This window comes from Gracilinanus agilis, chromosome X (genome assembly GCF_016433145.1).
Source record: "Gracilinanus agilis isolate LMUSP501 chromosome X, AgileGrace, whole genome shotgun sequence".
Lineage (NCBI taxonomy): Eukaryota > Metazoa > Chordata > Mammalia > Didelphimorphia > Didelphidae > Gracilinanus > Gracilinanus agilis.
Window position 1 is genome coordinate 29,831,029 of NC_058136.1, and position 11,410 is coordinate 29,842,438.

At 41.4% G+C, this 11,410-nt stretch overlaps 1 protein-coding gene across 1 annotated transcript in view; it reads left to right on the top strand.

Annotated features, from left to right (window-relative positions):
* AFF2 (AF4/FMR2 family member 2) overlaps nt 1-10,427 on the top strand; it is a 365,980-nt gene extending 355,553 nt beyond the window's left edge. Inside the window, exons 20-21 of the mRNA XM_044682529.1 lie at nt 2,999-3,186; nt 10,306-10,427. Coding sequence (XP_044538464.1) covers nt 2,999-3,186; nt 10,306-10,427 — 310 coding nt within the window. The remainder of the gene's footprint in view (nt 1-2,998; nt 3,187-10,305) is intronic.
* Nucleotides 10,428-11,410: the final 983 nt, after the last annotated feature.

An 11,410-nucleotide genomic window follows, 5' to 3' on the forward strand; every position in this document is an offset into this window, starting at 1 on the left:
GTGCTCAGGTCAGCCACAACAGAAAGGGGTCTGTGGTCTAAAAAGGTGCGGTCTAGGAACAGCCATTCTCGGGACTGTTGTAATGAACGTACGATACATCTGTCAAAGAATCAGAGAGGCAATGGGGCCTGAAGTTGGGAAAACCTAGGTTCCAGAGTCCCATCTATGACACAAGTTTGTATGGCCTAGGCAGCAATTAACTTCTCTAACCCTTAGCCAGTTCTCTAGGCTGGTCAATTCTAAAGAGGTCTCCATCTCCAAAAGTGAAGGAGTTGCCTGATTCTGACCGTATCAGTAGTTCCTGATGTGTTGGCGTGAATCAGAGGAATTCCAACAAATGGATAGTCCACTGACAACTTTTTTCTCCCGGACATCATGGTGTTATAACAATTCTAGATCAAGAATATCTTATTCTTTTCATTTCACTAGGACAAATACTGAGTTCAGGTGCCCATTCTCTAATGTCAATTCACAGCTTCCTGTGAAAACCAAAATGCTCCAAGTCCAATTCATTATCCAATCAATCCCGGTGCTGTGTTTGCAGACTTTTTCTCCTAATTAATGACATAGGGATGGTCTATTATGTAGCGGTTGGAGGCTGCAAAAATGGAGCAAGTCTGTATTGACTATTCTCCCGACTCTGCCCACACACAGCTTGGATGCAGCCAATAATACTTTGTATTATCCCGTCCACAAGGAATGTAGCGTTCCTATAAGAACCATGGCATCTAGTGACTGTTACTAAGATGGCAGGAAGAATCCCACGCCACTTTATACCAGGCAATCAGAAGCCTAATGTGGAGGCAAAGATCTACGGGCATGAAGACTGAGTTACTTATTGCCATTCGATACTTTCCCCTACAGACCAGCCTAAACCAAGGGGAGCTTAAACATGCTTTACAGAAGGGGCTCTATGTAGCCACACACTCCTTTGACCAGGTGGGGAGCACACAGTTGCTAATCACTCTCAGATATTCTCTGCCAACATTCAGCTTTCCCATGCTTTGAGATTATATGGGGTTTTCCCCTCATTCATCCATGCACTTTCCCGATTAGGGGGTACACACGGCCATTCTGGGAGGAAGTATTCACTGACTGTGATTTGAGGGGCTTGTGCAGCAGGAGATTATCAGACATGAAGGCACCCTTGTTTTCTAATGTGTAGCAACAGTTGACAGAGAGGAAATTATCAAGATTTCTTTGTGGAATTTTCCTTTAAAAGACAAAAATAAGGAATGAAAGAGAAGATAGAAACGGACACAGCGTGTTCCTAACGAGGCATTTCTTTCTCTTCTCTCACATTGGTTTCCTCCATGGGTTTTCCAGTATGTTTGCTTGAGCAGACAGTTTGAAGGAAGATGGGAAGCTGAGGAATTTTCAAACCTTGATTGTGGATTTGGAAATCTGTTTCCAGAGAGAATGGCCCTGAGTGATTTTTCAGCCACATGAATCTAAACCACATGAGGAGAGATAGCCACAGATGACCCCTACACAGTGGGCAGCCAGCAGATGATTCCTAATTGCTAGTGTTAGAATTAAAAGAAAATCTATATTGGGACATTAGTCCTACACTAAGTGGATAACTCAAAACATTCCTCTTTATTTAGGCAGCACACAGATGAACTGTCAGCAATTAAAAGCAGATGTCCAGAACGGGGCTTCAAGAACCCTAGTGAGACATTCATGGGCCTACTTTGCCTTAAGTTTCTAAGACTGCTCCACAGGGGGCTTTTAAGAGTTGAACTTTGCTTATTATGGTGACTGGATTTGTAGCAAACTGTCATTGTGGTTTCCACAAAACACTCCAATAATGGGCCATCGAGTGTTTACTAACTGCCAATCATTGCTTCTAGTAGCAGGTAGGAAAATCATTATGGCCATGAGAGATTTCCTTCCTCTGAAAGACTGGGATATTTGTGCCCCAAACATCAATACATTCACATTCACATACATTTCGGTATATATTTAGGGAGCATCATTTTGAGGGTCACTTAAAACCACAAACAAGCTGGCCAACCTAGAGCATAGCCGGGCACCATGGTCAGAGAAAGTGAGGGCTTCACTTCTGAGTGTTCAAAATCTAGGGGGAAACATGATGGAGGCCAGACAAGTAGCCTTTACTCTGGGGCAAAGGTGTCAAATTTGGGGGCCACAAGCAAAGCATAGTACAAAACTCCCAAGTGTGGCTGAACCAGATTCAAATGGAATTGGGAAATGATTTATCAAATAAATCAAAATACTACATGGATGACATTAATTTGTGGTTTTCGGGGTCAATATGCAACCTGCAGTAATCTCTTTCTATTTGAATTTAATACCACTGCTCTAGGGTACCCAATTTAGAGGGAATTGGCAGCATTTCTGGTCTTTTATAGCACTGGTCTAAGCTCTTTCCCAGGCAGTAGACTCACCATGTGTTGATGTCGAGAGCCACTGTCTACTGTACAGCAGAGAGTGCTTGCCCCCAGCACACACTCCCTAGTTCAGACTCTGTACAGCACTCTCTCACCGGTTGGGTTACTGAAATCCCATCCTTCCTGGCCATCATAAGGAATGCAATCAATACACTAGAGCAGGGGTCGGCAACCTTTTTGGCCGTGAGAGCCATAAACACCACATTTTTTAAAATGTAATTCCGTGAGAGCCGTACAGTGCTCCCAGTGCTGCTCCTGTAACAGCGCCTGAAAAAAATGGACTTTATGGCTCCTGCAGAAAGAGCCATATCTGGCCCTCAAAAGAGCCAGATATGGCTCGAGAGCCATACGTTGCCAACCCCTGCACTAGAGCCTCAGTGGAACACCCTCATGGAACTTGTCTCAGATACACCCAATTATTGATGCCAAACTGCTCTTGGATTTGTTTTTATTCATCAAAAAATGTCTTTAGCCATTTGAAAAAATCGTAAACAACAGCAGCAGCAAAGATTTCAGCTGTGCTTGACAAAGGAAAGGAGATGATGTGGCTATGAGAATGAGACTCTTTTTTTTCCTTTCTCTAGGAGTGCTGAAGTAATGTCACCATTGTCCCTCAGCCCTTCCTCATCAAGTGCTTTACCATCCTTGGGACCTATTGTCATTCCTCACCGAATCCACCACATGGCTGCTAGCCATGTCAACATCACTAATAATGTACTTCGAGGTTATGAACACTGGGACATGGCAGACAGACTGACCAGAGAGAACAGAGGTGACTATTTGACCACCCCCTCTATAATGTGGTTCTTACATGAGGTGGCGGGGCAGAAGAGTATTCATTGGTGCTTTAGTGTCTCATTGGTAATGGCTGCTCTCTCTGGTTTCCAAGGAGGAATGTGCCTCAAGGGTTGAGATATGTATAGTCCCTTAACTGTTTTGATATGAGAGAACTTCAGCTGGGTGTAGGGAGGGAAGCAGACCTAACAGAACTTAACAGAGACACGTGTACACTCCATTATGTGTGTTATAATAAAGCCTGAAACTAAGGAACAAGGGCAGTAGGACAGAATGATTAGCAAATTAATTAAGGCTCCACAAAATGCTATGTTTTTTTTCTTATTTGAACTAAGGTGGTTCTGCTTTCAGTATAGTCATTAGTGTCTGTAATGAAAAGACATCTTGCATTTCCGAGCAGGGACTCGGGTTCTCTCAATATTTTCATGTAGTGACAGTGGTAATGAAATATTAGAGAACTACCAATGTAACTACCCATCATCTTTCACGAGAGAAGTGTAAAAGGGACCCTGAGCGTGAGTTTTACCTCCCTGATTAGGGGCGGCAGGGTGGGCGACTAGGGAGAAGAAATACCTGTCTTGAATGAGAGTTCCACAGCTCATTTTTTAAAAGCCATTTTGCTCCTAATCAAGGTACCATAGGCAAAACTAAAAGCCCTTTCACCCAGACATATGATATCTGCATATGGAGATGGTCCCAAAGGTCTACTTTGGGCCTAACAGCTACAACCACTATTTGAGACTAGCTGGGCCTTTTTTTTAAAAAAAAAAACCCTTACCTTACATCTTAGAATCAATAGTACATATTTGTTCCAAGGCAGAAGAGCAGTAAGGGCTAGGCAGTGGGGGTTAAGTGACTTGCCCAGGGTCACACAGCTAGGAAGTGTCTGAGGCCAGATTTGAACCCAGGACCTCCCATCTCAAGGCCTGGCTGGATGGCTCGGTGGATTGAGAGTCAATATATACTATTGATTCTAAGATGTAAGGTAAGGGACCACACTGAGCAGGGTGACAGAGTGAGGAACTCTGTGCTGGGGATATTGATTGACTTTAGTGGCGAACAGCATTGGTCATGACAATGCTATGTGAAGTCTACCTTTAGGCATAGGTGTATATACATAACATATGTATGTACACAGATACATTTGCTTTATTGTGTGATATGGTCAAGTTCTTGTATTGGTGTTTTGTAGTTAAATGCCACTGCTATATGACTAGGCTTTTTTTGAAAAGATTTAGGGGCCAAATGTCACAGATATTCAGTTGTAAAGACTTATCTTGTTTGATTAAGAATTTCCTTTGATTCAGGCATTTCTTTATCTCAGTAGAATTTTCCAACACTCTGCTCAGTTAATTCTCCTCTTATACTAGCTCACATGAACCTTCTATTGCATCCAAGGATTGTTAGTGGCATATTATGTTTATACAGTCCCCCTGTGAACAGACAAAATTCCTGGTATTGTTTCCTTAAGTAGTAATAATAATTCAGCTCACAGTTAAACTTAAGGTCAGAAAATGACAATAAATGCATGAATTCACTATTTGATCTTCTCAACAACCCTTGGAGAAGGATGTTACTGATGCTATTATCAGCACCATTTTACAGATTAGGAAACTGAGGTCTAGTGAATTTAAATGATTTAAGTAGGTTCACACAGCTAGTAAGTGTTTGAGGCAGGATTCAAGTGCAGTCTTGCTGACTATAATGCCAGCACTGCATCCACCAGGCCAGACTTTCTCAGGCACTATCAACTTCTCTTAATTGCCAGATCCAACAGGTACAGATAGTATCAAGAAGAGGACCAGGGAGTGTAAGAGTTAAAAGAGCGCAAAAATACTCAGGAGCAAATGGATTCGAGTTTAGTCACCGTCAACTTTAACCCATTCCCCCAAAGGAACCGCTGTTATACCAGAGTCAACAAGTGGGCATCCATTTTCAGCTTTGAGACCATAGGAGACGAACCTTCTATTTCCCAAGGCAGTCCAATCTGCTATAATTGTTTCCAGATTTTTCCTGGCATCTAATCTAAATGTGCCTATTTGCAACTTTAAAGTCATTGACCTTTCTTCTATCCGTGAGTGCCCAATACAAGTTGAATCCTTCTTCTAAATGAAAGTGTCAAATACTTGAAGTCAGCTATCATGTTTCCTCTGAGTTCCTTCTTCTGTAGGGTCACATTCCTTCCCCACCCCACACTTCTACACACATACTCCCTCCTATGGATCTACCATAAGGTGGATACTATGCTAATCACTGAGAGTAAGAAGACAAAAGGGACACAGTCCTTTCTCTTGAGTCTGTTCAGCAGTCACAGGATAATAGATCTAGCAAGGACTTAGAGGTAGAATTTAAATCCAGCTCTTGACTACAAAAGCAGTGCTTTTCTGGCAGGGGTAGAAAGCATGTTTGTATAGGTAGGACATATGTATGTATACACAGAGATGTTCTGAGAGCTCAATTCAGAACTTCTCCTCATTTCTCACCTGGCTGTACTACTGAGGTTCTTCTCTATCTTTTCCACCATGCCCCCTCACCAACTACCCCCACTAGGTTGTGAGCTACTTGGGGGCAGGGACTGGCCTTTTTGCATATTTGTATCCCCAGAGTTTGACACAGTGCCTGGCACATAGTGGGTCCTTACTAAATGTTTACTGACTGACTGATACACATGGAAAAGGCACCTAAGGGGATGAAGTTAAGAGTGGCTGGACCTAACTTAGTACATTTAGAAAAATTATATAATTTAAAGGCACTTGGGATTAATTCTTGAGATACCTCAAAGAGGTAAGATTACCAAAGAACAGGAAAAGATTATAAATAATACTTTTACTAAGAAAAGAGAAGAAATGAAAAGCAAAAGATAATAAGCAACCAGCCAGCCACATGCTTGCTTTCTTATCTCTGTAAAATCCTTATCATTCAGAATGGTCAGTGCACTTACTGATCAAGAGTAGCCTTGCTGTAAAAGCATGAGAAATTCAGAAAGAGCTGGAAAGACCTACATGAACTGATGCAGAGTGAAATAAGCAGAACCAGGAGAACACTGGGCACAGGAAAAGCAATATTATGGAATGATCAAATGTGATAGACTTTGCTACTAACGACAATACAAAGATCAAGGACAATTCTGAGGGACTTTTGAAAAAGAATTCTGTCCATCTCCAGAGAATGAACTGCTAGAGTGGGAATGCAGATGAAAACATAGGACTTTTCACTTCTTGATTTGGGTTTATGTTTGGGGTTTTTGGTTCTATGAGATTATTCACTTAAAAATGAATAATATGGAAAGTATGTTTTGCATGATAATACATGTATAACCCAGTTCAAATTGCTTGCCATCCCCAGAAGGGTGGGGGCTGGGTGGGGGGAGAAGGGAGGGACACAATTTGGATCATAGAACTTTAGAAAAGTTATGTGGAAATTTATTAAAATAAAAATAAAAAAGATTTAAAATAAAAACAAAAACATGAGAGAGGACCCAGCAGGCAATTGCAGACAGATTGCATTTCAAGAAAGCTTCTTAATAATAGCTAGAATTTATATAGCATTTTTCAAATATCTCATTTGATATAAGTCCTATTATGACAAAGCTACAGATGATGAGATGGAGGCAGCCAGAGGTGAAGTGAATTACCCACAGTCACAGAACCCATAAATGTCTGAGGATGGGATTGAACTTGGGTCTTTCTGAGCCCACTATAGCATTCTATTCACTGTACTACCTGGTTGCCTCTTTTTACGTGATTGATCCAAATGCAGCCTTTAAAGCCTCAGACATAGTAGCCCATGAAAATGATGCAAGGATCCATTACAGGTAGAGTAACCCATTGAGTCAATACTCAATATGAAGCAATATGAAGCAAGATATTAAGTAAGCAGGGAGCTAGACATTTGCCAAAACGTGTTCTCTAGCATTGTGGGAGATGTTCTGTCCTGGGTAAGACCCAACAAAGAGAAATAATGCTTTCTGAGGATGAGGATTTCCAAATATTTTGGACAGTTGACATTCTACTAATTGCATGAAGCCCTGTATTTGAAACAAGGGCTCATCTCTGTACCGTCAGAACTTTGCCACAGCAACGTGTGGCTCCTTCTCTGTTGTTAGAGTGAGATGGTGCTAATCTTGTCATTAGCACAGTTTGTCAAGGAGCCATTCAGTGTCTTGCTTGATGTTGAATCAAAATAGCTCTGGCCTTTAGCCAGTAGTGCTGAAAATGCTATTAGTCAGCTTATAATAAGCTCAAAGGGAAGAAAACCCAATTTGGCATCATCTGGTCCAATTCTTAGTCATTTATGCTCAAATGCCCAGAAAGTCGTTTTTATACCACAGTCTTTTCAATCTGCCAGCAGTGAAGTACAGTCAGAGAATATAGGTTTAGAGGACTTAGCAGTGGCAGGGAACTTAGGGCTGAAAGCTGAGATCCAGAACAGGGAAGGCAGTGCCTTGTGCAAGGCCACAGGGAGCAGAGGAAGGAGGAAAGCCCAAGCCTTCTCCAAATCCAGTACTTCTCTTTGGATTGATTAGCATTGTCAATTGGAAAAATAGTCCACAGCTTCAGCTCCTTGATAGCCTTGGTGCAAGGAAAGGGCCTCTTGTATAAAGTATGAAGGGCCCCAGACACCGCTCTCTTCCAGATTAACTCCCTGGTCCCCAAGACTGAGGCAACTGCTTCTTTGGCATTCCTGCCACCAGTAGATTTCCTACCTGACATTCCCTGCCTAATATAATACAGGCTTCTAACTTCTCCTTTACTCTGATACCTCTGAGACACAGGCTTTTGGTAAGTTTGTCAAGGATTTCTGAATACTGGCCACTAAGGGGAAAAGGCCATTTCAAGTAAAAAAATCCCAAAGGGCAAATGACAAGAAATCTTACAAAACCTTGGCAAGATGCTCTAAGCCCCCGCCATTCACTGAGATGGAAAAGTGGCTTGGCCTGCATCATTCAGCAAGCAATCAAGCATTTATTAAATACCCACTGTGTGGGGGTGGGTGGCTGGGGGGAGTCTGCCAGACACAGAAGAGGAAAATCAAACTAAACCCTTCTTGCCAGGATCTGCCTTTCCATTTTAGTTACAGTCACTATTCATAGCTTTCTCTATATAGCCTATCTTCCCTTTTCCTTCTCTTCCCAAGTAAAAGGGTTCCATTTCAACTTTCTTCCCTTAAATGAATAACTTCTATCCCCTAAAGAACAACTCTGATCTCCTCTGAAATTCACTGACTTGAAACACTGCTTATCATACATTTGTTATACTCTGGCTTTCGTTTTATCCATTGATGATATGAGTGCATACCGTGACTCATCTCCTGGGAGGCAGCCAGACCCAAGGCATCTTTGCTGCTTCTTTTATCCCCAGGGCTGTAACTCATTCAATTCCCATACCCTGGGATAGGAAAATTCCAACTTAGGTCCATGCACATCATTCCCTTTTCAACCTATCTACACTGGCCCAAGGAAGGTAGGTAGCAGAGTGAGAGAAGCTCTGGATTTAAGAGTCTTGAATTTCTGACTTTGCATCCTGACTAAGATACTTACTAGCTATGTGAGCCTGACAGAGATAAGAACTTATAAAGCACCTACTATGTGCATGCTGGGTACTGCGCTAAACATTTTACAAATATTACCTCATTTAATTTAGGCAAGGAACTTTTTTAGCCTCAGTTTCCTCATCTATAAAAATAAGGATAATTACTTCATAGGGTGATGTGAGGAACCAATGAGATAACATAAAATGCTTTGTAAACTTCCTACTAAACTAAACTACTAAGCTACTGCCACTGTGGGAACAGTGAGGTGGCACGGTGGATAGAGAGAACACTGAGCCTAAACTTAAAAAGATTCCTCATCCTGAATTCAAATCTGGCCTCACACTTACTGGCTGTGTGTGTCTAGGCAAGTCACTTAACCCTGTTTGCCTCAGTTTCCTCATCTGTAAAATGAGCTGGAGAAGAAAATGGCAACCCCCTTCAGTAAGGAAAACCCCAAATGGGGTCACAAAGAGTCAGAAACAAATGAACAACAACTATTACAACCCTTATTACATAGGTTTACAGCCCAGCTTTCAGAGGCTTTCAGTTGCCTTCTCTGTAGAATATAGAGGTGTTGGACTAGATGCCAGGGCCTGTCCAAACCTGAAATCCTATAACCTCAGAAATTTGTACCCCAAGGAATTCATCCCATATATACCAAATTTTTTATAGCTGTACTTTTTTATAGTAGCAGAGAATCCGAAACAAGTAAAAACCCATTCATTGGGGAATGGCTACAGAAAAATTATGGGAGATGAATATAATAGAATAGCACTATACTATAAGAAACAGTGAATGTGAAGAACTCAGAGAAGCATGGAGAAATTTACATGAACCAGTGCAGAATGAAGTGAGCAGAACCGGGGGAAAACAATATCCACAATTTAAGGCAACAATGAAAATGGAAGCAATGCCACCCCCCCAAAAAACATACCTGAAAACCATATTACTATAATGACCAAGATTGACCCTAAAGAAGGAATGAGAAAACAAACCTCCCTCTCTTCTTTGAAGAAACAACATTTGGGGACTTTCTTAGTCTAGAGCAACATTGGCAAATGTTTTCAAGATTGTGTGGCCCCCGCATTACCCCAGAGAGCAGAGGGAAGAACTTTTTGCTTTGGGTAGCTGGATAGGGGGCAGGGCATGCAAAAATGCTCTTCGGCACTGTAGAGAAGGGGAACGGATGCAGCCTTGGCACCTGTGCCACAGCTTTGCCAACACGGGTCTAGAGTTAGTTTAGTGTTTTTTGAAGTGCTTTTCCTCACCCTCTGTTTTATTCTGTATTACAAGATATGGTTTGTTAGGTAGGAGAGAAGATATAGTTGAATACGTAGGTCATCTAAAAACAAAAGATATCAATATTATTGAAAATAATAAAAGAAATGTTTGGCATCTGATGGACAAAGTAAGGAGCCACATACTTGACTTTTTTACTCTTTAAGTTTTAAGTGGTGGGGTTGGGAAGATTGGGAGGTTATCGTGTAGACCTGGCTTAGCTCTCCACAGAAAATTTGCCCAATGCCATTGAACAATCTTAACTGATCTGTGTTCTTGTTTCCAGAATTCTTTGCAGATCTAGATTCACTGATGGGGCCTTTGACTCAACACAGCACAATGACCAACCTGGTTCGATATATCCGCCAAGGACTCTACTGGCTTCGCCTAGAAGCCCACCTGTCCTAATTTAGTTGAACCATCACCAACATCATTCCATGGTTCTACCTCTTCCAACGCACTGACGATCACTGGTGGAACTCCACTTATTTGGGAAACATTTTTTGCTTTGTGTGTTCATTTTCATGCCTCTTTTGATATCTGTGGGAATAAGGAATCATTCAATGTAAGTGGACACTACATCTCCCAAGTAGTATATGTTAAGTCTATCTAGCTATTCTGGGTAATTTCTACTACAGCTTTCCAACTGTGTACCCCTTCTATGCTTTACAGAACACTCCATTCCCTGCAGTCTCGTTTCATGTCCACACTGACTAAAACTAAAAAAAAGGAAAGAGAGCACTTTTTGAAGATGACAGATTCCTGAGAAATAAAGCATAAATGTCTTCCCTGTGTATAAGAGAATTTAGACACAGAGAACCTGCAGAGATTAAAATTTTATAAATCATATAGCTGTCCCCCAAATCTATACTCCTATGAGCCAGAAAGAAAAGAAAAAATAGCCTTTTATTGCTTCATTATTGGTCAGGATTCATTCCTGAGGGTTTGTGCTCTCCAAACACTTGATCTTCAGTGACAATTTTCATTGTCAAACTTCCCGGGGAGATGTCCCAATAATATCTAGAGTACCAGTGTTGGTAGAAGACAAAGCAACACAGCAGTGCCGCTCTAAAGATACCAGCCATTAAGCTGTTAGAGGGTTTGCTTGGTTGTCCTTTGTTTTCACCAGCTGTCCTAATTCTCTGCTGTCAGGTAATAAAGAACAAAAAAGGGATAGGAGAGAGTGATGGCATTTGTTTTGAGTGGTTTGGGCAGTCTACTGGCTTGTCCCCTTTCCATTCTGGGACTTAACAAAGTTTTAGTCTTTCCCTAGACTTCACTTGGAGAAGGGCTCTTCTTGACAGTAGAGCTTGATTAAACTATATAAATATATATATATATATATATATATATATATACATATATATATGTGTGTGTGTGTATATGTGTAT